This window comes from Prionailurus bengalensis, chromosome D4 (assembly GCF_016509475.1).
Source record: "Prionailurus bengalensis isolate Pbe53 chromosome D4, Fcat_Pben_1.1_paternal_pri, whole genome shotgun sequence".
Taxonomy (NCBI): Eukaryota; Metazoa; Chordata; class Mammalia; order Carnivora; family Felidae; genus Prionailurus; species Prionailurus bengalensis.
This window is the reverse complement of record NC_057359.1, coordinates 92,100,715-92,127,487: the sequence shown is the minus strand read 5'-3', so window position 1 is coordinate 92,127,487 and position 26,773 is coordinate 92,100,715. Positions and strand designations below refer to the sequence as shown.

At 62.7% G+C, this 26,773-nt stretch overlaps 1 protein-coding gene across 2 annotated transcripts in view; it reads right to left on the bottom strand.

Annotated features, from left to right (window-relative positions):
* Nucleotides 1–26,773, bottom strand: part of COL5A1 (collagen type V alpha 1 chain) — a 149,402-nt gene that overhangs the window by 45,339 nt on the left and 77,290 nt on the right. For both annotated transcript variants that reach the window (XM_043565112.1, XM_043565113.1), the window contains exons 15-31: nucleotides 26,470–26,523; nucleotides 26,086–26,139; nucleotides 23,582–23,635; nucleotides 22,210–22,263; nucleotides 20,979–21,032; nucleotides 19,380–19,424; nucleotides 16,757–16,810; nucleotides 16,192–16,236; nucleotides 15,596–15,649; nucleotides 15,348–15,392; nucleotides 14,465–14,518; nucleotides 10,181–10,225; nucleotides 9,308–9,361; nucleotides 6,277–6,321; nucleotides 4,498–4,551; nucleotides 2,194–2,301; nucleotides 1,462–1,515 (exon numbers count right to left, since the gene is read on the bottom strand). In XM_043565112.1, coding sequence (XP_043421047.1) covers nucleotides 1,462–1,515; nucleotides 2,194–2,301; nucleotides 4,498–4,551; nucleotides 6,277–6,321; nucleotides 9,308–9,361; nucleotides 10,181–10,225; nucleotides 14,465–14,518; nucleotides 15,348–15,392; nucleotides 15,596–15,649; nucleotides 16,192–16,236; nucleotides 16,757–16,810; nucleotides 19,380–19,424; nucleotides 20,979–21,032; nucleotides 22,210–22,263; nucleotides 23,582–23,635; nucleotides 26,086–26,139; nucleotides 26,470–26,523 — 927 coding nt within the window. The remainder of the gene's footprint in view (nucleotides 1–1,461; nucleotides 1,516–2,193; nucleotides 2,302–4,497; nucleotides 4,552–6,276; nucleotides 6,322–9,307; nucleotides 9,362–10,180; nucleotides 10,226–14,464; nucleotides 14,519–15,347; nucleotides 15,393–15,595; nucleotides 15,650–16,191; nucleotides 16,237–16,756; nucleotides 16,811–19,379; nucleotides 19,425–20,978; nucleotides 21,033–22,209; nucleotides 22,264–23,581; nucleotides 23,636–26,085; nucleotides 26,140–26,469; nucleotides 26,524–26,773) is intronic.

Sequence of the window (26,773 nt, the reverse complement as noted above, 5' to 3'; positions counted from 1 at the left end):
CCCAGACAACTACGACGTGAGCTTCCCTGCGACACTCGGGCACTTCCCGTGCCCGTGGGAGGTGGCTACTGTCTTCAGCGGGCCTCGACTCTCCTGTGGCTAAAAATCCTGACCTGAGTGTGCGCTCAGACCATGAAAAGTTCGCGAATTTCCAAACCTCGCATCCCTACGTCCACCTGCCAATCCAGGCAGGAGACTGCCCCGGACACCCGGGTGCAGGTCCCACAGAGCTCAGTGCGGGTGCTGGGACACGGTGGCATGTCCAGACGCTCCTGAGGACCTTGAAAACTGCCAGGCGGGGCGCCTGAGTGGCTCAGTCCCTTAAGCGTCTGACTTGGCTTGGGCTCAGGTCACAATCTCACAGTTTCACGGGGTCAAGCCCTGCGTCAGGCTCTGCACTGGCAGCATGGGGCCTGCTTGGGATTCTCTCTCTCCCTCTCTCTGTCCTTTCCCTGCTGGCACGGTCTCTGTCTCTCTCTAAATAAATAAATTAATTAATTAAAAAAAAAAACCTGCCAGGCAGCTCAAAGTTTTATACCCTTGCCTTCCGAGGACACTGCCTGAACTTGGCCCACACACCCCCAGACTTCCCTCCTCTCCTCCCCTCAGAGGACATATACTTCGGGACAGAAGGCCCGTCCGTCAGCCCCTCTTGCTCCAAGACGCGGGGGGCACGGCCACATCACAGCCGCACTCAGCACACTCCTGGGGGACCCTGAACAAATTCCCGTTTCACTGCAAACTGCCCCCCGCATACGGGGCGTGGGCCTACCCGCCCCAAGTGGATATTAGCATTCCACGGGAAAGAATGCTGATTCCTCGGCCAGAATGGAAATACCCAGGGGGACAGGCAGCCCACGGGGCCCTTCCCGGGAACGAGCCTGAGCCTGGGAGCCTGGAAAGGCGCTGAAGCCGGGGAGGCAGAACAACACAAGCAAAGCCGGGAGAGACAGGAGCTCTCCTCCACCGCGAATTATGTCTCCGGTGCAGACAGCTGGTTGTTTTTTAAGGAAGAACCGTGAATAACAAAAGGTGAGATGTGGGGGGAAAAATAACGTGTTAAATGATTTCCAAGGCCTGGAGGAGATGTTTCACTTAACGCAGAACATGATTTCGTGGAAGGAAGGTTTCATCTCCCTTTATGCTGTTATGAGCAAATAACCTTCAAATCTCCAGTGCGGAGCAGAGGTGAGAGAGGCCTTCACGAGTCCTCGGTGCAGAGAAGGCAGCGGGCAGAGGTGCAGGGGACGCCTCGCCTCGCACGGCCCTCGGCTCAGGCCGGCTCTGCCCCCTTCTCTGAAAGGCCCGACTGCCAGCCCCTCCTTCCAACCCAACCAGGCTAACGCGCAGGCTGTGGCCAGGGCAGAGCCTGGGGGAGACAGCTGGGGCGACGCTGGGTTTCGCCACAGCAGCCTCCCCCGGGACGTGGCTGTCCGAACACCCGATACGCTCATAAGTTACCTTGGGCCCTTGTCTTCCCGGGTAACCTGGTAATCCCGGCACTCCAAGTTTTCCCTGGGGAAAAAGAAGGGGCTGTGTTATCTGGCCAGCACCTCACCTCTCCATCCATTTTCTCCCAGCCGAGAAAGGACACGGAGAGGCCGCTGCCTGCCCCCTGGGAAGCCGTCTCCCCCGAAAATCCCTGCCCGGACGGGAGGCAGGAGGAGACACGGCCGTGGCTGAGGCAAATCTCCAACGGAGGAACTCTTTATCTGTGAGATTCTGTCGAGCCCTTTTGTAAAAGAGTCCTCAGGGCAAGGCAGGGTGGATGTCTGGTGCACTCTGAGCGCCCGTTCCTGGGCCAGCGCCACAGCAGGGGGCAGGGGGGCAGGGGGCACAGGTGTAAGGACAGGGGCCTGTGGAGAGTCCCTGCATGAAAGATGATGCCCTGGGTGCCGGGGCTCGGTCCCCAAGCTCTGGGGCACCCGGAGGAAGGAGCCCTCTCAGGGCACTGGCCTGGCAAGGTGCTCAGAGAGACCTAGCTCGGGCCAAGGAAAGGACTGATCTAGCAATAGACGAATTCGCCAGGAAGGGTGGCCAGGGTGCCGGGGGAGCACGTGGGACAGGACCCGACTCAGATTACACCTAGCCCCATCTGGGGGCTTCAGCCCGGCAGAGTCACCAGCCTGGCCACCCAAGGCCGTCAGAAGGGTCTGTCCCCGGGAAGCAATGAGCATCCTTCCCGTCACATACCTTCTCCCCAGGGGGTCCCAGAGGACCCGGGTCGCCGTTTGGACCTCCACGACCCTTCGGGCCTTCGGGGCCATCTTCTCCTCTGGGACCAGGGGGGCCGATCTCCCCCTGCAGGTCAGAAAAGAGAAGGTGAGGAAGAACCCCCAGTCTCCACCCCCCACCACATGACTCCCATGGCCGTTCTGGGCCCGAGAGTCCGGGTCCCAGGTCAGATCTTGGGGGTAGGAGCCGCTTAGCCCGCTTGGCGCACCAGGCGGCCTCGAGCGGACGGCACCCGCTCCCGTCTGACGAGACCGGAGCACCGTGGAGCAAGCTACGGGGCTCTGCCGAACGGCCACACCGCCCCTCTGCACGGCGGTGGGAAGTTCCTTCTCCAGGCTGCACGCTCCTGCTTCTCCAAATGAGTCCCTCTCGGTCGAGGTGACTTTGGTTAACCCCGGAGCTCTCAACCGCTCCTTGCCCAAATAGATCAGGATAACCCGTGCGCAGGACGCTGCCTTTTTCCTCGAAGCAGGGATGGGCCGCAGCCACCGCCGCCCAGGGGTCTGGGCATGGCAGGCACACGGGAGACCACGTGACGTGTCCCAGAGACAGAAGGGTCCTTAACGCTGCCCCAACCAACTTCGCCGTGGTCCAGGCTGGGCCCGGACACGACCGGGGGCCTGGGGGCTTGCCGAGGTCCACGGCAGCGCCGGCCCGGCCTCTGAGCGCCCGCCCCGGCCCTCTGCTCGCTGCCAGGTCTCGCTCTGATCACTGGCTTCCAGCGGCAGCTGGGAGACAGCCGTACCCCCCCCAGCAACGAGGGTGTCCCACGGGAAACGAAGGACCAATAACTTCCTTATTCGTAATGTCCAGTGTGTCCGCGGGCCCAGGACTCTCGGTCCCTAAGAAATGTTCTTCCAACAAAAGGACCCTTCACACATTAACTGAGCACCTAGGAAAGGTCACGCTCGGGGCAGAAGTTTCTCTGCTCCCTGGCTGAGGAAGGGTCCCTGCTGCCAGTCCCACCCTCACCCAATTCCAACGGCAGGCCTGCCCGCGGAGCCTGGAGCGTGACCGCCGGACATCCTTTGTGCAATCTCTTTCAGAGATGGACCCCCGTGATGTGGACCCCGAGCGTGTGCACGGCATTGTCAGAGGCAGAATAAAAAGGATGTTCGCCAGCCAGAGAGAGAGAGGCCCCTCAGATGTGGGGCAGAGTCCCGTCACCATGGAGAAAGTTCTAGAAGGGCTGTCTTTAGCAGGAACATAACTGGGACACGACTGTGAAATGAATCTCTTTCGTTCCTCCGCCTTTGATAGAGGCCAAGATTGCCTCTGCCTTTTTAGTCTGTGACACGGCGCCAGGCGCGTGGGGCTCTCCGGGGCTGGCACGTTCTGAAAAGGCACCTGCAGGCCAGCTTTGTCGGGGAACAGTTACGGCAGCGGCACGGCGGCCGACAGCCGTCTGTCCAGGTGTGCGTCCAGCTGCCGCCACGGCTGTGCCCACGCGGGTGGCTCGGGCACCTCCCGCCCTCCTGCCCGGGGCCCGCGCTCACTCTCAAGGGGGTCGGGGCCCTTCAAAGTGCCCGCACCCTGGCGGTGGCGGCCGGCCGACGACCCGGAACCTTCCTCCCGCTTCATCTGCTCTGCCCTCTCCCCGCTTAGAGGAAGACACGGCCAGCAGCTTTCTGCCGGGCGCCTGCCGTGGGAGCCAAGCCCATCCCCCTGCAGCATGAGCAGCTTCCTCCGGTGGGGAGGTAAATTATTCATTAAAAAAACAACTGCTGTGTCGCAGCTTCTGATGCCCGAGCATGAGATTACAGAACACAGGAGCTGCTCGGGGTCCGAAAATCACGGGAGGATGCTCGGGGGACCAAGATGCCGTCGGGGTGGGCGGGGACCCCGGCCCTCCCGGGTCGGACGGCATTTCTGCAGCCCCCTCCCTCCATCTCTTCCGAACCAAGTGAAGCACTCTGCCATCCCGGGTGTCGGCCGCAAAAAGACAAGTCACCACGGACCCCCTGGGCAGGGGGGTCAGGGCACAGGGCAGAGGGGCCAGGCGACCCCAGGTGACCCCAGTGACTGGGTGTTCACACCCAGAGCTGCCGTGGCTCCGAGCCGGAAGCTGAGGGCCAGTGGGGGGCCAAGCACAGAGCCAGGCCCCTGGGCTCCCAGCTGTTCCTGCCTGCGGGCCGAGAGCCCCCCGCCCCGCAGAGGCGTCCCCTTCGTTAGGAGAAGCTGTCCTGCGGCCCCGAACGCCGCAGCCCTCCCCTGGCCTCCCACCCCCAGCCCCGACCCCCGCCAGCACCCCAAAACACTCACCCGATCGCCCTTGATTCCCATGTCGCCTTTAAACCCAGGAAAGCCGTCTTCACCCTGACAAAGGACAAGGCAGTGCCTGGGTCGGCACGAAAGAGCCCACCTCCGGGGCGGCTGGCCCCCCTCCCCCCACGACTCCGCACACAGCCCCCAGCCCAGAGCCGCTGTCGCCACACGAGCGCTGGGCATGCCGGGCGGGGGGGTTCCGAGCGTGAGTCCCGTCCCTCGTGAAGGACGCCCCTCTAACCCTCTGTAGTCGTGGGGTCGAGCTCGTGGTCCGCCGCCCCCACCCCCACACCCCTGCACCCCGCGCAGCTGTGCACAGCTGGGCCCCGCTGGGGCCCAGTAGCCGCTGATGGGCGAGCACGGGGGCGGGGCTGGAGAGAGGACGCCCCAGAGAAGCCGGCCGCCACGGTGGGCCCCACAGACCGGCCCAGCAAGAGCTGGAGGGGACGGAAGGGCCCAGGGCTCGGGCAGTCTGGCTGCGGGGCAGCCCTCAGTGACACAGTCCTGCACCCCCCAGGCCAGGGGGACACATTCCTGCTATTCGCATATTTGGGGATCCACAAGGGTCAGGGACTGCCGTGCGCCCGAGTGCCCACGCAGACAACCACAGACACCCTCAGGTACTTGCACGGGGCGGCCTGGCTCGCCCTCCCTCTCCATCCAGGCCCGGCATCCTGACCTCGTTTGCCCATCGGGGGGCCTGGTCCTGCGCCCCAGGCCGGCCGGGAGCTGGTACGCAGAGGGAGGCAGTTTCCTGGGACTTGGGGCGAACTCGTTTCTCCCCAGCCCGCAGTGCACGTCCAATGTCCGGTGATATGCCGGGGACTCACCCACAGCGGCCTCGGGCACTGAGGTCCCAGGAGGCTCTCCTCACCCCCACCCCGCAAGCTGCCCCCCGGGGGCCCTCAGAGGGGCGGTGACCCTCCTGGAGAAGGGGCCTTCCCCGTCAGAACTCGCTCAGGCAGCCCTGTCTCTGGCTAAAGGACAAAAGTGATGGCACAAATGTGGCAAACCTGGGGCTCTGGGGAGCCCCCGCCAACGGGATGAGGGGAGTTCGGGGAGCCGGGAGCTGCCGGTGGGGACCTCGTCTGTCCCGCGGGGAGTGTGCTCGGCCCTGACCCCGAGGGCCCTCAGTCCCCACGCTTCCAGGGGCCACAGGATGACGGCTCAGGGGTCTGCCTTCCTCCGCTGGCTCTCCAGGGGGAGCCGAGGCAGTGTGCGTGCGCCTGCTTCCCCAGGCTGAGCACGGAGACGGGGCCGGGGCTGAGCCATCACCACAGCACAGAGGGCCCAGCGTCCGCGCCGTCCCTGTCCGGTGTGGCCATGTGAGGAGCCAGCTCAGGGACGGGAACAGGCAGACGCCACGGGGAAGGAGCCGTGCCGGGCGCGGCCGGGGGGCACGGCGACACCTCTTTCCCTCCGCGCCTGGCTCTGCTCCAGCCTGAGGGGCCGCCCAGGGAAGAACACCCAGCACCCCAATGGCCCCGTTGTCCAGCTGCCTTGCGAGGCATCCGCCTGGGGTGTCCGCTGGCCAATGCAGGTGAGCGGCGAGCCTTGGACTTGGCCTTGGGTGCGGGGTGCCAAGCCCCCGACCCTCAGCCCCGCCAGGAGGTGCGCCCACAGCCTGCCCTTTTGCAAACAGTCTGTCCCGCGGGGGGGAGCACGTCCCTCCACACTCAGAGGCCACATGAGCCTCAGCAGCTGTTAGGGCTGCCACGGAAGAAGCCACCCAGCGGGCCTCCAGCTCTGTGGCAGGAAGAGGCGGGGGGCACTCACCTTCTCTCCCTTGGTACCTTTCAGGCCGCGGATGCCATCAGCTCCCTGGGCAAACACGAAGGGAAGAGAGTGAGTCGGGTGGGTCGGAGCCTCTCCTGAGCTCTCGAAAGGGAAGGGTCTAAGCCCCAAATACCAGGAGGGCTGAGCGCTCAGCCCCCCAACCCACACAAGCTCCCTCACGCTCCCAGTCTCCGAGGGAGGACCCTGCAGGCTCTCCTCACGCCTACGTGAGCCCTGCCTCCCTGCCTCCCCCCACCAAGGACTCCCAGATGTCCCCCGCTGACATCTGCCCTCTTCCAGAAACATCCGTCTCTCTGAGGTCTGGGGAGCCGGTGGGATGTGAGGCCTCAGCACGGCTCTGGAATCGAGCAGACTGCTCATGGCCTCTGACATCGTCCCAGGTGCCTAGTGCCTCGGTTTCCTCATTTGGAAAGTGGGGGTGACGACAACCACTGCCCTGTTACTGCTGGTGGGAGGGGGATGCAGACGAGCCCTCAGGACAGTGCCCAGCACATAGTTGGTGCTCAAAACACAACAGCTGTGTGCTGTCTGGCCACTGTCATTCTGTATTATTATTACTAACACGCGACAATAGGCATCAGCTCATCAGACTGATTGATAAGAGTGGTACCAGTGCCACCGAACGTCAGCTCAGGACAGATCTCTGCGCCAGACAAGAACTGTAAGGGTGGGACACACCCTCTTTCCTCTGAGCCCCCCCCCCCCCCGCCCCCTGCCACGCTAGCACCTTGCCCAGACCAGGTAAGCCCACCCGTGGAGTGGAGGGAACTGGCCACAGCCTCGGCCCTCCGAGCAGGGAGCAGACACTGACCGCGGCCAGCTGCCCACGGGACCCCAGAGAGAGGCCAGGCCTCCCATCTGGTTCCGGCCGAGGCGGCGGGCAGGGCGGCCGGGCCACCTCGCAGGGACCCTCGGGCTGCCAGATGCCCTCTGGGGGCAAGAACTGTGCACAGACTGTTCAGCCTTTTCCCAGGAACTGAGGAGAAGCCCTAAGAAAAGCTGGAGCCAGGCGCTGAGAGCTGGGCGGGGCCTGGGCTGCACGGCCTCCCCCCAGGCCGGGGGGGGGGGGGCAACCGCCCCCTAGATGCACCCCGGGCTCCAGTGGCCCCAGGCGGCCAGATGCCTCGGGACAGAGGGGAGGCGCGGTTACCCCCACACCTCGATGCCCTGGGGGCTCTGGCACCAGCTTCCTCCCTCTTGCCGTGCTGGTGGGGTGGGCTTCCTGTGCCCACGCCCTCCCAGACCCAAAGTCCTACCATTTCCCGACCCGGGTCAGAGGCCAGGGGAACGCGGCCCAGGAGACCAACAGACCAGATCTCTCGGCCACGGCCCGGCTGACATCTGGGGCTGGGTCACAGGGGCTGCCCTGCGCACAGCATCCCTGACCCCCCACCCGTTACGTGACGGTAGTCTCTCCCCCCAAGTTGTGACAGTCAGAAACGTCTCCAGATGTCCCCGGGGGGGCACGAATCGGCCCTGGGCCTGCCGTCCCTCAGGCTGCGGACTCCACTGCCATTTTCAAGAGCACAGGGAATGAGAATGCATCTCTCTCCCACTCCCTGCTTCCAAGTCTAACTGGATCGCTCACGGCCTGAATGAATTTTAATCAGATAGACAAGATAAGAGCATTCCCCATAAACATTTTAAAGCAAACACCTTTTAGCTCACAGACACAGCATTATGCAATTAGCCCCGTACAGAGCCAGCAGACGCTTTTGCGACAAGAATTTATAAAATAAACACGCACAGAGCTCACATAATCGGCATTTCTGCCACACAGGCAATCCTGATAAAACTCACAAGGCATGCTAGTAAGAGCCCACTTCAGGGAGAAACCTGCCCTGCCTCGGGCCCCCAGCCCCCGGCCCCCCGCCCCCGGGAAGTCTGTCTGCCCTCGGGCCCTCGGAACATCATGATTCCGGGGAAATGCCGTCGGGCCACTCGGGGTCCGGCACGGGGCGCTTGGTTCGGAATAAGCAAGTTCTGGGTCTGAGTCCCGACCGAGCCATCGATTTTAGGGTAACTTGGGGCAAGGTGCTGAAAACTGAGGTCTTGGATTCTCCATCCCCCACACCGCAGGCCAGCCGCGTACACGTCCGAGGGGCAGAAACGCCCAGGAGGATGAAGCGCGGTCAACGGTGCGGACCGAGCACAGGAGCTGAGGGGTGTGTCCACGCAAATTCCTCAGGCTGGGCTACTTGTGTTTGTGCACATATTTATACGTTTCCCTTCGCGTCAAGCTGAAGTCATTTGGGAACAAAGTGAGCCGTTGGCTTTTCTAAGGCCTCGGCATCACCTAGAGCTTTCCAGACGCTACGGAGGAAAGAACACCCCCCCCCCCCGCCCCCGAACACGTTCCTCAGGGCACATCCCTCTCGGTATACATGTGCCCCAGGTGCCCAGACAGCGACATGACTGGAAATTAAATCACACAACTCAAAGCAAACCGGGTTAGCTGTGACGGAACAGGCGGGCCTGTGTTTTGGGTATCGCTCTGGAGCTCCGTGCCCCCGTTTAACAAGGTTCCAGAGCCCCTTGGCACCACAAACACGACTGCGGGTAAGTGGACACCTCCCACGAGCATCTCGCCAGCGCTCGGTCCCCCGGGTGTTATCCATGGGGACGCACCCTCTCGCTCCGGATGTGCAAATGGCCCGGAAGGGACGTTTCTGAGTTTCCCCGGGAAAAGAGGGACAGGCTGTGCCCCTTGGCTGAGGTGCGTGCCCGTGCGGGGCCTGGGAGGGGGCGGGCTCTGGGTGAGAGCTAAAGCAGCATCCCGACAGACGGACAGGCGGCCACCGCCCTGACGCCTACATCGTCACAGACGCCCCGGAGCTGTCCCCTGCTCCGGGATCGGCCCCTCCTGGCCCTGGCTGGCCACTCCCTCGCCTCTCCCAGCCCCCTGTCCCGGGATCCCACCTTTCCCTCAGGAGCGCCGGGGGACCGGGACTGCTGTGCCCACCATCCCAGCCTTGGCCTCCAGGAGGGCGCGAAGCTGCCAGAACCTCACCTTGACTCCTCGGGGACCCGGATAGCCGATGGGGCCCTGGGGGCCGGGTGGACCCTGAAACGAAAGGGGAAAGACCGTCAGCTCCATCTGGGGTGTGGTCGTGTCCGGTCCGCTCTGGGTCCTCCCACAACAGCTGGAAAGCTTCCGCTCCAGCAGCCAATTCCTCACGCTCCGTGCGGAGCGGACCCCGCACATCGGACCCTTGGAGGGGCTCCCACTGGGCGGGGGACGCCTGCTGTGTCTCCTGCTGAGGCTTTTGCCGGGGACCGAGGTGCGGCCGCCGCCCAGAGGTTCGGGAGTGCGAGGGGGGCCGTGAGATGGGGAGGGGCCCTGCTGCTTCGGGCTGCCCTTAAAGAAGTGTGCTCCCAGCAGAGGCACCTTGGGTGACGGGGGAGAGCTTCCGGCTGGGAGAAGGGGACGAGGGCTGACCGTCTGGGGAAGGGAGCCCTTGACGGCGTGAGGGCCTTGCTGACCACTCACTGCCCCGGCTCCCCGAGCAGGTGCGGGCCTGGGGAGGGCCGGGAGCATGAAGGGACGGAGAGGCCGACTTCTGCCACAGACAGGGCAGCGGGCAAGTCCCTGGGGGCCAGGCCACCTCGAAACTCCATCCCGGCCTCAAAGCCCCACGTCCTGGCCCCCAAACAAACAAGGGCCATAGGTCAGCAGGAGCCCCCGGCCGAGAACCTGCACAGTCACCCAGCTTGCGTGTGGCCAAGGTTACGGCGGTGCCTGCACCCCCATGTGTGGTAACCGAGGTGGGGAGGGGTCACGGGGGACTTAGGCGGAGGTCCCTGCCGCCCCAGGCCGGGACCCCGGGGCACAGACAGCAGACCAAGGGCACAGTCGTCTCTGCTCACTCTCTTCTGAACCCACCTGGCCTCCTTTCTCTCCTGGAGGGCCTTCCTTGCCAGGGTGCCCCTGTCAGGAGAGAGAAGGCGTTAGGCAGCGGCCGCCCCCCACCCCTGTCTTCAAATGTGGGAGGGAGAGCCGGGCCCCTCCCACCGCCTTCCCCCCACACCCCCAAATACAAAACAGGAACCAGAGAGGCAGGAAGTCAAAGGCATCAGGCAGCTGGGCACGGGGGGCACTCACAGCCACGGGGCCCCGAGCCAGTCCTTCAGCCCTGACCCTCAGCTGCCCCATCTGTCACCTGGGAATGGTGGCAGGCCTGGCCACGACCCGGGGTGGCATGGAGGAGAACGTGCTGGGAAGCCCACGGGTGGGATCCAGGCACCATCATGTCACCTGACTGTACCCAGCCCGCCCCCAAGTGCAGGTGAGCCGGGACAGTGACCACAGGGCATTTGCTCGTCTCCTGGCATGAAGGCTTCTATGCCAAACAAGGACAGATGAAGCGGGACAGGGGGTCTGGACATCTGGCTTCCCGGAAGGGCAGGTGCCATGCTGTCTGCAGGACACAGACCCTTTCACGTCGGGGATGGCAGGCTGGTGCCGGGGTGGAGGCCACGCCCTGTCATTCGACTGGGGTCCCAGCACGTCCCCAGGTCTGTGTGCAGGTGCCTCCCAGCCTCCCGGGTGGCGCGTGCCAAAGCAGAGGACCTACTCCCACAATACAGGTTTGGAACCAACGCCCAGTAGAAATGGTTATGGCCGCCGGGTCACTGCCCCGTCTACCCGAGCCCCAAGCAATTCAGTTCTCAGGAACGCGAGCTCTCTGACTTTCCAACCCAGGTCGGTCACTAGGTTCAGGCCTTTGAGTTCCTGAGGCAAACACAGACAATGACAGCAGAAAGAGACACACTTCGCCGAGGACACTGGCAGGGCGCTGACTCTCGACCTGGTTACGTCCGACCCACAGTGTGGTCTTGGGGAAGTCACTTGCCCTCTCTGGGCCTCCACCTCCTCATGGGTCAAAGGAGAGGGTGGGCCAGGTGCTCTCTCAGCTTGCGTGTTCTAGAACGCAGCAGCATCACAGGCACCGACACTCTGGTCCCTCTGAATAAATGATTTGTGCGTCTGCCTTCTGATCTTTACTAGTCATGCGCTTGGATTTGACACCGTTGCAAATAGCCCGCCCCGAAGTACAAAGCAAGGACCCTGCGAGGTCCTTCTGCAGGGTGGGGGGGCGCCCTTAGGGAGCTGCGCCCCCGCCTTCGAGGGAAATCGGGCACCAGATGGACCGCACCTGCTGCTCTGGCCCGCGGGGGCCACACCACCCGCCACACGGCCTTTCAGAAACAAGGCTCACGGCTCCAATGCCTCACGTGGCAGAGCCGGACCCCAACAGTGCCAGGGAGAAGGTGTCCTGCTTTAGGGTGACCAGGAACGGGTGGGTCCTGTCCCCTCTCTGCCACATGGGCTCTCTGGAGCTTCCAGCAACCACAGACGTTTTTCTGTTAAGGAACCGTGTGAACAGGGAGGGCAGGTGTGGATGCGTGAGCCCCGGGCTCCGGGTGCCACACACGCTGGGGACAGAGCCACACTGGTCCCTCGGAGAACGAGCAAGGCCCTTCCACACGGTACTGTCCTCGCTCACGGGGCGGCAGGGACAGAGTCCCTGCAGGGACTGCCAAGAGCTGGTCTGAAAAGCGCTCTGGACTGCGCCCGGCAGCAAGCGCGTGGGCCATTCACGTCGGCGGTTATCGGAATTATCAGCATTATTTGAATTGAGGCCAAATTTATTTACGTCCGTTGTAAGTTGCATCTATAGAATGAGAGTAACTGTGGGGAGAGCTCAAAGCTCACTTAAAAACGAGGGAACAGGGGCGCCTGACGGCTCGGTCGGTTGAGCGTCCAACTTCGGCTCGGGTCATGATCTTACGGCTCGGGAGTTGGAGCCCCGCGTCAGGCTCTGTGCTGATGGCTCAGAACCTGCTCGGGATTCTCTGTCTCTCCCTCTCTCTCTGCCCCTCCCCTGCTCACATTCGCTTTCAAAATAAATAAATAAGCGTTAAAAAAAAGTTCCAAACAATGTGCCAACAAACAATGAAAGGAAATACACCAGACTAAGAGATTGATTTTTCCGCAGTGAAAAGCCGGCCATTTTCCGTTCCCTTCTACGCGTTTGCGTTTTTCCAATGCTCTATAACGAGCTCTGCTCGTATGATGGAAAAATAATAAGGCTTAAATTTTTTGTATTTGATATTTCTCTGATTAAAAAAGCAATATATGTTCCTTGGAGACCAATCAGGCAAGTGGGAAAGGCGATGAAGTCCCTCATAACCTCACCGCCCGCAGCAACCCCGGCTAATTGCGTGACGTGGCTCCTCTGATCCGTCTTACACACACACACGCCACACGCACCACGTGGCATATTTTTAATTTGATTTGACGTGTTGGGCCTGTCCTCATGTCACAGAACACTCGCCCGGAGTTGGTTCTTACTGGCTCCGTAATACTCCTTCGAACCATAACTCACGTCCCATCGCCCCGTGGTGAGCTCTCCGGGATGATTTAACAACACGCTTCAGTGCGCGTCTGCTCCCAACGCTCCCTCCTTCCGAAGGGCTTTAAATCAACCTTCCTTTCTGCAGCCGAGGCCAGACCCAACCAACTCGAGGGAAGAAGGGAAGAAAACCCTCTCCCGTTCGGAGCATGTGCTTTAATCTCTCTGTTCCTGCAAATTCACATACGACAACAGGCACCTGTTCCCCTTCGCATCTTTAGCGTTAAGCACCTTCAGTGAGCAGCTGGCCCGGCCATGGTCAGACGGGCCGCCGTGCGCTCATATTTCAAGTTTAAGTGTTTGCTGGGGGGGGGGGGGGGAAGTGCAAAGTCTAGGACAGGCAGCCCATGGCTCCACGGGCACGGGGCGGGGGTGGGGGGGAGTCTTCGAGGTCTAAGTAGGAAGGAGCCTGGACCCCTCAGGGTCTCTGGAGCATCAGGGGTGTCATTGTGGGGATGCGGGGTCTCCAGGGCAGAAGCAGTCAGGTCAGGGAGGTGGGGGCCTGCAGCCCGCCCCACTCCCCAGCACTGTCTGCCCCATAGGGCTGCGGGCCTGGCCCGTGACGGACGCCCTGCACGCAGGAAAATGCATGCAAGGAGATGCACCCACCTGCCATCGGTGGGGTAAGCCCTGGGGGTGGGATCAGAGTGGCTTCCGTTTTGTCGTCTCTTCATCTATTTTGCTAACTTTCCGTAACAAGGTATTTTACAGTCAGGAGAGGAAATTCAGCGTGAACGTCAATTAAGAGAGGTAAGCGACCACTGCATCCCCACCGCCAAACGCGTGGAACACGGGAGGCCGCGGGAGGCCCGGGGCGGCTTGCGTGGGGCGGGTGGTGACCGGCCGCTGGCTCAGCCTGGGACGGGGCGACTGCTGGTGTGTGATGCCCTGGACCCCGCCATTCTCAGCCCCGAAAAGGGAAGCCGTACCTTAAACAGTCCCCAGTTAATTGTCAACGTACTGAGCTCTTGCTTAGGTTTGACCAGCATTATTAGAACGATAAGATACGCCGTGTCTGAAATAAATGGTTCAGATAGTCCTATTTTTGGAAATGTGCTGTGTATGCAGCATCACCTGAATCCTCTAAAAAAAATGCGAAACCAGAAATCCCACCAGCAGCTTGCAAGAGGGCGGTGGGTACAGATGGACACACACACACACACACACACACACACCTCGAACGTGTGCCACCTCCCCACCCCTCCCTCGGCCAGCTCAGCCACAGGCTGACTTGTCACTGGCTCCCCATTTCGAGGCGGTCCCTGATCTGGCTCCACAGCTGCGCTCACACATGGCAAACGCACTGGTTAATACCCTCCTTCGCAGTGTGTGATGGCTAAAAATACACTCAGCGCGCGCTGTCCTTCCCTTCAAACACCAGCGACACGGGGAACGGCTCGGAGCCCAGCCCAGCCCTCCTCGGGGTTGGAAATGCAGGCTGGGTTCTGGTCCTTAAACAGCGCTCCCAACAAATAACTCCTTCTGCTAGTCGTGTAGTTTCCACCCCTTGATCGGAACCCGTCACGGAAAAGTGCGCCCAGAGCCCCATAATCACTGGGCCACCGGTCACACAATCAGCCGGGTCTTTCTTTATCAGTGGAGGTGGGAGAGAGGAGACAGGAAGGGGTGCCTCACTGCAACCAGGGGCGAGGGACGAGGGGCGAGGGGGGCGGCCGCTGGCCTGGGCTCTCCATCCCTGGGGGCACACGGGGCAGGCAGTGCCGAAGGGGTGAGGTGGGCAGGGTACTCACCGGGGGCCCGTCAGCACCGGGCATTCCTGGCAGGCCTGGTTTCCCCAGGGGACCCTAGAACAAACCAGAGACCCCCTGAGCCCTGGGGCCACCTCTTCCCTAGGCCGACCCCAAGGGCACCTCCCGACATTTCCGCCCAAAGAACATTTGTTGAAAGGGATGCTCAGAGGCACTGAACGCCCCCTGGCACGGGAGCTTCCGGCAACCGAACCCCCCCCAAAGGAGAGGACCCTCCCCCTCTGCTGCTTCCTGGGCCCGCGGTTTTGCCAATGGAACAAAATCATCCCACGCGGAGGCAGGAGGGCTTCTCAGCTGGTGCCCAGGTGTGAGAACCAGGTGTGAGAACCACACCTCGGAGGTGACCCCGCCGTCAGCCGAGGGCCTGCGCTCGCGGAAAGATCTGGGGTCGAGCACGAGCTCGGCGGGTGCTCCAGTGGCCCTGCTCTCCCCCAGCACCTAGGACTCAGCAGGGGCCCGGATGCAGATTGGGGGGGGGGGTTTGCCAGATTTAGCAAGAACAACACGGAAAGCAAACAACAAAACAAGACTTCAGGCTGACAACAAACAGTCAAATTCGACTGAGCGCCCTCTCTGTCTGGTCCTGAATCCGGCAACCCTCCGCACAGCTAGACAACGGATGGATGAGTGAATGAATGAACTTATGATCAGTGACGAACAAAGGTCCCCGATCTCCCCCTGGCCTCCTTTCCAGCGTGCGCAGGGCCCTGAGCTTCCCTGGCTCTGGGAAAAGAACGGAATCACGCACAAGCTGGGGACGGACCGCCACTTCCGCGGCCTGGGCTGCGGTGGAGGGAGCTCCCCAGGGGCCGGAACGCACCCCGTGGGCAGGTGGGGGCGTCCCTATACCTGCACAGCCACTCACCTTTTCCCCTGGAGGACCGATTGCACCCTGGGGGCCTGGGAGACCCTAGGAGAGGAAGGCAAGGTCAGGGAACTGGCCGGCTCCGGGCTCCTCCCTGCCACCCGTCCACCTTCCCTGCACCCTCTCCCTCATCTGGGATGACTCCGTTCTAGGTCACACGCGGGCTGCCGGTCCCTTGGGGCCCAGGACACGCCACCGAGACCCGCACTCCCCCCCCCCCCCCCCCCCGCTGGCCACTGCTCACTCACCTGGGCACCTGGATTGCCCTGCTGTCCCGGGGGGCCGGGCTCTCCCTGGGGGCCCTAGAGGAAACACAAGCAAGGCACTGATGGGGACTCTGGAGGGCAGGCAGGTGCCCAACACCAGCGTCAGAAGAGGACGCCCAGACGGGGAGAAGCAGGCGGCCCCGTGGCAGAGACGAAGCGGGTCTGGGCGCCTGCAAGGATCCCCACGCTGACCCGGACGTGAGGGGCACCCAGTCGTCTCTGCCGGGACACCCAGACAGCCGCCAGGAAGGAGCGACCGTGAAAGGAAGCGACCAGAAAGTACTCTAGTTGGTGGAAAACTCCCAAGACGTCGCGCTAAAGTCTCCCGGTGGAGCCAGGGGACCTATCTTTCGCTGGCCTGGCTCACAGTAAGTGCTCGTCTCCGGAGCACAGGGCAGGGAGACAGACAGCTCCCTCCGCACCTGCACAGACACGGTCTGGCTCCGGTCGGAATAAGCATGGCCACCAGCTCTCCCGCTCAGACTCCACCTGGACCCAGGGCTCAGGGCCTGTGCCCTCCACCTCGGACCCCCTTCCGGTTTGACGGTAACAGTGGGCATCAGACCCCCAAGACTTACCACATTTCCTTTCGGACCTGGTTGGCCATCCATACCCGTGACACCCTGGATGGCATTGGAAAGAAAATAACAGAGTGCTGAAGAATCAACCACAGTCACGGGGAAAATCCCACCCAACTCTGCTCGGCGTCCTGCCCTCACCGTGTCGGGGGACGGCAAACCTACTGGGGAGGGGCAGGGGTTGATATTAAAGAATTCTGCAGGCTCGATCGGCCAGGGGTCGATGGAGCTGTCGGGCCCGAGCATCGGGTGGGCCAGGCCCAGAGAAGCCACCCACCGGGACAGGGCCCCGACAGAACCATGGGCTACTCGCTTCCAGAACTTTCCAGAAGCTGCTTAGAGTGCCTTCAAAGGAGAAAATGAGGCATCCTGGGGACCGTTTAAAACAGCACATGTCGCGTGAGAAGGAGAAGCAGTATGGCCCACGGGCCTCTGTGCCTCCTCCCACAAACCCACGCCTGCAGAGGGCTCTGTCTGCCTAGGAGCCTCAGAGCCCCGGCAACACCTCGACCAGCCCCGGGCAAGTGTCCGAGCGGGACAGACGTGCAGAGGTGACAGGCCTTACCGGAGGTCCAGGAGGGCCCGGGGGCCCCTTTGGCCCCAACAGACCACGCGGCCCCTGCAAGAGGAAAGGGCAAAGGACTGTTCACACTTGGCCAAGAACCCGGCGCCAGCCCTGCCCCAGGCAAACCCCGCAGCCCCGCCCCCACCCCCAGAGTGTTTGCAGCAACGCAGGTGTCCACGCGTCCCGGGAAGCATGGGCAGCACCCGTCCTCGCCCGCGACGCCTCCTCAGCCGCCCCACCTCTCCACCAGCTCTGGGAAGCAGGGGCGGGTGCATGGAATGAACCGGCAGCTTAGACAAGGGATCAAGGGGCACCTTCAGAGGAAGGGGAGCCTTTCAGCTCAATGGCGCCCTTTCACACTCGCTCGGGGCAGGTGCACACAAGAGCTCTCCCAGCGGAGGCCACGGCGATACTCCACTGCATGGAACGCTTTTGTCCACGTCTCGTTACTGGCTCCCTCTGCGCAGTGACATGTGACTGCGTTTCTGCCACCGGAGGGTGGAGGGAGGAGAAACTAGTTCTCTGATGGGGACGTCGCGACCAAAGGCAGAGCTGAAGCACGGGGCTCGGGGTTTTTTTCTGGGGCGCCACTATGGCCCAGAGCTCAGCCCCTCCCCCCTCTGCAGCAAAGGTCACGTGAGGGGACGGCCCGTGTGCACATGGAGGGACACAGCCCCAAGGCAGCGCCGTTCCCAGCACGGTTCACGAGATTCAGAAGGTAACACAGCAGAGGCATCGCCCGTCACCCAAAGGAGCCCCATCCTGAACCTCACACTTGCCCCACTCCTGGGGGGATTTTCCAGCCTTTAACCAAGGCACGAGTGCCCTGAATTCTGACGGAAACTCCTGAGACTCAGAGGGAGAGGGCTCCTTCCCACACTCAGTGCCACTTAACTATCCCTGTCGTTATTTAAAAACCTAGCCCTGTAAATGCTTTCTAGAAGTTACCAACCCGCAAGGGGATGCTTCGGCGTGTGTTAAGGAGGGGACTGCGTAATGGATTCTCCTTAGAGGCGAATCAGGCATCCAGGGCATAACTTAGTCCCCGGTGAATGTGTGAGCCCAAGCCCAGGCTCTCTCCGCGTACCGCTTGCAAGGTTTCTCCTCAATTAACGTCGCCAGATGCATACCGCCGTGGCGACACGGGCAACAAAAATGAGCCATTTCGGAAGTAACCACAGGTGAGATGTAAACGGTGTCCTTTGTCACTGAGGAAGTTTGCTTGGGCCCTGAGAGAAGTCAGCTTCGGGAAAAGAGCCGTTTGCTGCCATGGCAGGGCCACCCTGATGCAAGGCTCCACTTTGGGGAAGTGTAGACACCAGAAGGGATGGTAAACCGTCTGATTAGTCACCACAACTGCTGCTGGGCACTTGCCTGGTGCACTCTGGGCGTCCACTATGCCTACAGCCTGGACACACACCATGATGGCCCTAGGACACCCACCATGATGGCCCTAGGACACCCGCCATGATAGCCCTGCACATCCACCAAGATGGCCTTGGACACCCACCACGATGGCCCTAGGACACCCGCCATGATGGCCCTGCACATCTACCATCATGGCCTTGGACACCCACCATGATGGCCCTAGGACACCCGCCATGATGGCCCTGGATATCCACCATGCCTGCAGCCTGGATACCCACCATGATGGCCCTGCACATCCACTATGATGGCCTTGGACACCCGCCATGATGGCCCTAGGACACCCGCCATGATAGCCCTGCACATCCACCATCATGGCCTTGGACACCCGCCACGATGGCCCCAGGACACCCACCAAGATGGCCCTGCACATCCACCATCATGGCCTTGGACACCCACCACGATGGCCCCAGGATACCCGCCATGATGGCCCTGCACATCCACCATCATGGCCTTGGACACCCACCACGATGGCCCTAGGACACCCGCCATGATGGCCCTGCACATCCACCATCATGGCCTTGGACACCCACCACGATGGCCCTAGGACACCCGCCATGATGGCCCTGCACATCTACCATCATGGCCTTGGACACCCACCATGATGGCCCTAGGACACCCACCATGATGGTCCTGGACATCCACCATGCCTTCAGCCTGGATACGCACCATGATGGCCCTGCATATCTGTCATAATGGCCCTGTACATCCACCACAATGACCCTGGACACCCACCATGATGGCTCTGGACATCCTCCATGATGGCACTGGACATCTGCCATGATGGCTCTGAACACCGCCAGGATGGCCCTACACACCCGCCATGATAGCCCTGGACACCTGCCAGGATGGCCCTATACATCCACCATGATGGTCCTGGACATCTGCCATGATGGCCCTGCACACCCTCCATGATGACCCTGGACACCCGCCATGAGGACACTGGACACCCCCCACACCTGCAGCCTGGAGCTCCAACCACAGCCCTCCAGGTCTCGTCTTCTTCCCTTGGGGAAGGCCATATTTGCCCTACCGGCCTTCTTTTCCTTGCTCAAGAAACCCCCAGATGTCTCTGTTTCAAGGCTGACCTCCCCTCTAACTTATGCTCTGGGCTGGTCCCTGGTTCCACCCAGAGCGGTCTCCTCGAGCAGCCCGTCACCACGCAGAGGAGAGAGAAGCCCACCCGAACGGGACTTACGGGTTCCCCGGGCAGCCCTCTGGGCCCGACTTCTCCATCATCACCCTGTGGGGGAGAAAAGAGGCAGGATTTTAGGGACACATTCTGAAGCCTGGACAGAGAGACAACATGCCTTCCCGCTGTGTGGAAGGACCCTCTGGCCCGGGGCTGCTTCAGCCTCTGCCGGATCTACTAGTCCGGTACTAGCCGGGAAGGCCCGACTGTCCCCACCCCGGGAAGCTTCAGGGAACTGGGAGGATCCGAGCCCCTGGGACGCTCTGCTCAGGAGCTCACACACCACAGCCCCGGTGAGGGGAAGGCTGCACAGAAACATCAGGGCAGCCAAGAATCTGGTGACCTCGATGGGTCATGATAGGAATAAATGGTAGAATGATACAAGGTAGACTGAGTTGGAAAACAGGTGGCTGGGTGGGGAGGGAGGGAGATGGCAGATAACAGGGAGGGAGGGAGGGAGCGAGAGAGGGAAATGATAGGAGCGGGAACGACGGAGGCTCACGGACAATCGCCAGACCCTTGGGCCAACGCCCAGGAGCCTAACCTCTCTGCCCGGGCCCTACACACGGCCCCTTCCTTCCAGCCGTAGAAGGAAATGCTGTCCCGGCTCCAAAGGTTCCAGATCAGGAGCTGCCATCGGCAACTCCGCTTCTCCCAGTCAGGGCGCTGCCCCCTCCTCTTCACCTCACGCACGGCCGGCCCTGCACACACACACACACACACACACACACACACGCACACACACGCACACCTCCCCTGCTAAGAAGCACACACATCCAGGAAGACCCGTCTCTCCTTTCCCATAGTACAGTCAAGTGCGCTGGGGCCCAGACAGGAGAGGGGACCCTGGCAATGGCACCTGAGAGCCGCTGAGGACAGAGGCACGGCCAGGCCCTAACTCACTTCCCAGAGTTTCCCAACCTTCTTCCTAAAACACCCCCGAGACCCTAAGACGCTGTGTAAGTGACCGGGGTGAATGGAGGGAGGGGCTCATAAGCCCACTTAGTTTCTCTGCGCATCGTAACTGTGCATCACTCTCCCAGGAAGACGCACCTGACGAACCCCGGGGCCTCCGCAGAGCCCCCCTGTGAGACGCCCACCCCCGGCCCGGGCTCCAACCTCGGGCAGAGCTGTGCTCCCCCCACCCCTGCACGCTCCCAGCCCTCCGCCTCCCTCCACCTCCAGGGCCAAGGACAGGCTTTTCCCAGACTCCCCACCCCCGCCCCTAAGCCCCGGGCCCCACCACCCCACAGCCTCCACCCGGACCACGTGACAAGAGGAGACACGGAGCTCATGACCTCTCCCGACACCCCTCCTCCACGGCGACCCGGGCAGCCACCTCCCGGAACTAGGGCACTCTCTCCGAGACCAGCGGCAGGTGAAAGCCGCTCCCGGACGCAGGCCCAGCGGTCAAGCTAAATGCTTCCACCTGCTTTGTCTCAGAGGTGGCGTGCGGCCTGTCCCCACATCCCGTGGCTTCGCCCACCCACAGCCCCTCCTTCCCCAGCTCCACCCTTGCCAACCAATGACAGCACTGCCTGCGTTTCCCGGCGGTTCCAGCCCAGACCCCCCCCCCCCCGAGGGGATGGGCAGGTGGCTACTCACCCGATCTCCATCATCTCCCGGAGGTCCTGGTGGGCCAGAAGGACCAGGGTCACCCTAGGACGTCAAGCAGTGTCAGCGTTAGGCACTTGGAATAGTCACCCCCAGCCGTCTCAAACGCCCGTCCGTCTTTCTGCGATTCTGAGACCAGAAGCCCCGAGCCCGCTGAAGACTCCAGAGTGACAGGAGGTGGTTTTGGGGACTGGTGTCGGGAGGCAGGTTCGCTCGACCGGCTCCCACGGGCAGGCAGTGCCCCCGGACACTGCGGGCGGGGTGGGGGGGGGGTCTGAGCGACCCCCTGCCAGCTTCTCCGTGGGAAGCGGGGCACCAGCCCCGGCCCCACAGGGTCCCCAAGGAAGGGCTGCCGCCCCCGACCGTGAGCATCCTGAGGGTCAGCACTGGTCCACCTCCCGCCTCTCGCAGCTCTGGGCCTCGCGTGCAGTCGGTGCCTAATATGTGCTCATCCGTCAAACGGACGGGCCCGGCGGCTGCCCTCGACCCAGCCTCCACACCGTGGCTGGAGAACGTGGACAACACGCCTTGATAACCACTACGTCATTCCTCAACGGGCCGCGGGGCGCATCACATAAACCCTCCCGACACCCTCCCCAAGCGCGTGTGCTGGTGTGTGTGCACACACGCGTGCCTGCGTGTGCCCTCACTGTGCCGGAGCCCGAAAGAGACACGCTCTGCTTCAAAGAGAACAGGAGAGGCAGAAAACGTCGGAGGAACGGCAAAGAGCCGTCCCACGGAGGCGGCCCGCGCAGGAAGGAAGCAGGGGGCTCTGGGCCACAGCACGCGCCCTGGCCCCGCCCCAGGAGCTGCCACCAGCTCCCGGAATCTCCGCCTGAGTGGTGCAGAGGGTCCCCGGCAGCGAAACGGTGGCCAACCAGGCTTTCTGGAACCGCGGTGGGCCCCAGTGAGAGCGGATTTCTCTAAGGAAGGGCCCTCCCCTCCCCCTTCCACGTGCCTCGGGTATGGGGGGCCTGACGGGCTCTCTCACTGTAAGCGGCCCATGAGAAACCCACTCTCTCTGCGCTGACTTTCCGCAAGGACATCGCGTTGGCACTGGTTTCTGGGAGTTTCTTTCATGACCACCCCAGAAAGGTGGGGTCCCAGCCCCACACGAGAGATCCCAGGCCTTCCGGAAGGGTCTCCCGAGAAACACCTCCACGCTCTGCACGGAAGCCATCGGGACCTCTGTGCCGGTGACGCGCACGCGGGGAACACTTACCCGGTGGCCCTTCTCCCCCGGCAGTCCAGCCAGGCCGTCGAAGCCGCGGTCGCCCTGCGAGGGACAGAGGGGCCTGCTCAGGGGCGCCACTGCACACAGCTTGGCCGCCCTTCCTCGGGCCGCGGTTCGGGCAGCATCCGCGCACCCCGGGCCCCAGAACCTCCGCGTGTGGCGGCCACCGGCCTGCGTTCGCCACAAATTCCGCTGTCGGCTCTGTGTTCCGGGGCCCTTTTCCCCCAAACACCAACAAAGGCTACAAACACAGAGCTGACTTTGGTCCTAGGGCCACAGGCTCCGAGCCTCGATGTCAAACGGGTGCCTGTCTCGCTCACCGCTACACCCTCAGCGCCCGGCACGGCCGGGCACACTCGTCACCGACGGGGGCCCCCTGGCGCCCCGGGCCACCCCGGGCTGCCTCCTGGAGTCGGGGCGCACAGCCCTGCCTCGCGGACGTTGCAAAGCACGTGGGGGAGGTCGAGAGTATGCTAGTTCAGGCTTAAGATGCCTCTGTTGTTGGAAGAAGTCCACTTTCTGCAGGGAGAGAGTCAAGAAGGCCCTTCTTCCCTCCTGCATCTCGGGCGACTCGAGACCAAAGCCTCCTCCCCTGAGCTCGGGACGCGCGGGGAGCACCCGAGCTCATCCACACCAGCTACTAGGTGAACAGGCGTCTCGGCCGCTGGCGGGTGCGGTGACCCATTCTCCCCACCCCCTCCAGGTAACGCGGGAGAAAGGCACTGCGCACGGCCCCGGACGGCACTCCAGAGCTGGGAAAGGAAGGGCCGGCCGAGAACAGGGGAGGGGGCTCCACACCGACGCGGGGGGCGGAGGGGTGGCCCGGCTGCAGATTCCGTTCACGCGCACACGTGACCGACCCTGCGTCAGCTCACACACAACGTCTACTCGCTCCCTGCGACGCCGGGGAGCAGACGCCCCAAAACCGGTCAAGAAGGCTCCCCGTCTCGTGCACCTGGCATTCCTCGCGTCAGCCCCCACGTGCGTGCTCTTGCCGTCTGTCCGTTCACGGACGGCTGGCAGAGCCGAGATTCCACGCGCCCCCCTCCCCCAATGCTCGCCACCTGCTCAGAGGGACCCATCTGCCCCCTCAGCAAACTAGCTGCAGTTGCCATGCTGGCTTGTGACATTCACCCCGGCAGCCGTGGTCCTCGACCGCCTGGAACCCAGCTGAGACACGGACCCAAGCAGAACCTTCCCCACCCCCAAGGTCCCCCCGAGATGAGCACGAACGTCATGACTCGTTACTTGTCACCACAGTGACGTTCGTCGCACCGCCGCCATGTTGGCCGTGCCATCAACACGGTGACGGCGACCGCGGCCGCGTGCAGGACGCCAGGAGGCGGCGAGCGTAGCCTACCTTCGGGCCCGTTTGCCCCGGCATCCCTCTTGCTCCGTCACTCCCAGCTCGGCCCTGGAACACAGGAGGGAAACTGTCACCGGGGTCTGGGAGTCGTGGCCTCCTGCGATGCGAAGCAGAGTCACACGGCCCCGCGTGGCCAGGCTGGTCCGGAGGACCCCGACCGGGCTCCCGGGGCTGCTGCGTGCCTCTCACGTGACTCCAGTCTTTCTGAGCCTCGCCGTCTGAAATGCCAGATGGGGAAAATGCCAGTCGCCTGTGTCCGGGATGAGACCAGGCTGCGAGACCAGCAGCGGCCAGGCAGCTCTGTGAGTCTGCGGGACTGTGGGTCTCAGGCTCTGGAGAGAGTGTGCCCGGGCAGCAATCCACAGCCCGCTTCCCTTGCACCGTTCGGAAGCCAGATTACGGACAGGAGAGTCACAGAAAGGAGGCCCCTAGGGCCAGTCCAACTGGCTACCAAAGGAACCGAGCCCCACAGTGGTGGCTTGTCTCGCTAAAGCCACACGGCTGCCCACCGTTAGCAAGACACTCATCCGTGGAGGCCACTCCTGGGGCCATCACTTCCAGCTATTTCCAGGAAAGTGACAAGGACAAGCCCACGGTCCCCACCCGACTGGCCACGGGGCTGAAGGGTCGGGCCCACTACAAAGGCCCCACGGTCACCCTGGGAGAGCCAGGCTTGAGGCTTCCTGGACAGGGACAGGGCCAGATGCCGCCCTGCTAACGAGGAAATGCCAGCCCGCTGGGAATAAAGACCTGGCCCAGAAGAACGCCTTCTCTCCTCCCCTCGTCCCGCATGCACCTGATCAAACGAGGCCCCCACCGCCGAGCACAGGGAACATTTGGAAAGCGACAGCTTTCGGCCTCAAAGTACAGGGGAGACAGGGCAGCAGCAGAGAAGAGAGAAGCCGGGGACCCGGGTGGACCCCAAAGGAGCTGGTCTGTCCCGCCCGGGGTTAAAGTTTACACGGAGCTGCGGGGATGAAAATTCCGTCAGGAAAGGCGCCCAAGCAACGCGGCTCCGGGGCAAAACGCCGAAGCCAGGCCAGGAGAACGGAGACACGGGTGGGGCCCCCGCCCTCCGCAGTTGTCCAAACCCCCCGGAGTCAAGGGAGATTGGTCAGAACGGTTCGCGTGACCTCCCGGCAGGACGGGCAGCGGCTCCCGACGACCAGCACCCCGGCTCCGGCCGGCAGCCCCCCGCCCCCGAGCGGCGGCCAGGCCAGCACGGCCCCCGGGGGTCCCCGCTCGCGGCTAGCGCTGGCTCCACGGAGGCGTCCTGCCTGCCCCACACACTCTCCAAGCGGCCCGGGCGGCCCAGGGCTCAGCACGCCTCGGAGAGGCTCACACCCGCACCGGGTCAACCGCAAACAACCCCAAAGCTTCTGTTCGCCCGCGTAAGGCGTCTCTGGCTGAGTAGATCCACTCATCAGAGCGCAGCGTGGGTTCGCCGCGCTCTCCCTGGCTCGTCCGCATGGCGAGGCTTAAGTGATAGGAACCTGTGACGTACGCCCCGTTCAGCAGCCACGGCCGCAGGGAAACAAACGGGTCCCCCACACTAGAACACCCTCCCAGAGTCCCGGGGGGCCGGGAAAGCGGGCAAGCGACAGGACACTTCCTCCAAACCCGAGGCCGTCTCTGGAGACACGAGGCCGCCTGGAGGACATAAGGCCCGGCGAGCCTTTCGTGTTCTCCACGCTTGCGCCCAAGGGGCCGCGGAAGTTGCCTTAATTAAAAATGCTTGTTAGGGGCGCCTGGGGGGCTCAGTCGGTTAAGCGTCAGACTTCGGCTCGGGTCATGATCTCACGGTTCGTGGGTTCAAGCCCCGCATCAGGCTCTCTGCTGACAGCTCAGAGCCTGGAGCCTGCTTCCGATTCTGTGTCTCCCTCTCTCTCTGCCCCTCCCTTGCTGTGCTCTCTCTGTCTCTCTCCGTCTCTCAAAAATGAATACATGTAAAAATTAAAAAAAAAATGTTTGTTAAACTACATCAAGGGGCACCTGGATGGCTCAGTCGATTGAGCGGCCAACTTCGGCTCAGGTCATGATCTCGCAGTTCGTGGGTTCGAGCCCCGTGTCAGGCTCTGTGCTAACAGCTCGGAGCCTGGAGCCTGCTTCAGATTCTGTATCTCTCTCTCTCTCTCTCTCTGCCCCCTGCCCCCCCCTCCACTCATGCTCTGTCTCTCTCTCTCTCTGTCAAAAATAAACATTAAAAAAAAATAAAAAATAAAAATAAAAAACCCACAACAGCAACAAGCTCAGGACGGAGGCCAGAGACCAGGTTGCCAGAGGCCCGCAAGGCACACCTGCCCCAGGACACACAGCACCCTCCGGCTCAGCTCGCGACCCCAGGGAAGGGGATCCGGCTGTGAAAAGTTGCCCTTCGACAGAGGGGAACCACCAACCGGGTTTCCGGCCCCGAGCCTGGCAGTGGGGGCAGGGCAGACCCACCGCAGACTCCCACCCCCGTGGGGACCAGCTGCGGCCCACTGAGCCACAACGCTTACCCTTCTTCCAGGCTTTCCGGCCGGGCCAGGTGGGCCCTGCACTCCTCGGGGACCCTGTCCGCAATCAGAGAGGGCAGAGTGTCAGGGGGCATCCGTGCTTTTCAGAGGCAAAAGCAAAGCCCTGAACCCCTGCTCCTCAGCCCAGCCGGGGGCTCGCCGTCTCTCGAGCGGGCACTGCCGGGCAGGGCACAGGGTCTGCTGCCCCCCGAGTGAGGGCTGCCCAGGGCACAGCCAGCGAGTTCCCCTGAAGGCAGAGGCTGTTTCTGTCCCTCAAAGCTGCGCACAGAGCCACAGATCTCTGCCGCTTCCTTAAAGAAATGCAGCTCTGCCCCCCGACATGCAGGACGCGCCCCTTCAAGCAGCAAGGGCGAGGTGCCCACGTACCTGAGGCCCCATGTCTCCCGGCTCGCCCTTCAGACCTCCGCTCCCCGGAGGGCCCTAGGGAGACACGGTCTGGGTTAGAAATGCTCATCAGATGCCAGCGAAGGGGGCGCCCCGTGGGGCAGGGCTCCCGCTGCGAACCAGCAAAGCTCACGGTCCACGGAGCCCAGCGTGCCTGCCCTGGACACAGCCTGGGGGCTGAGCAGGACCTTTCCAGTTGTTTGGATCTGCTCTGAGTTTTGAACCAAATTCTGGACAGTGGGACTTACGGCACGAGAGCCGGAAAGCCCAGCACAGAGTCTGCTTC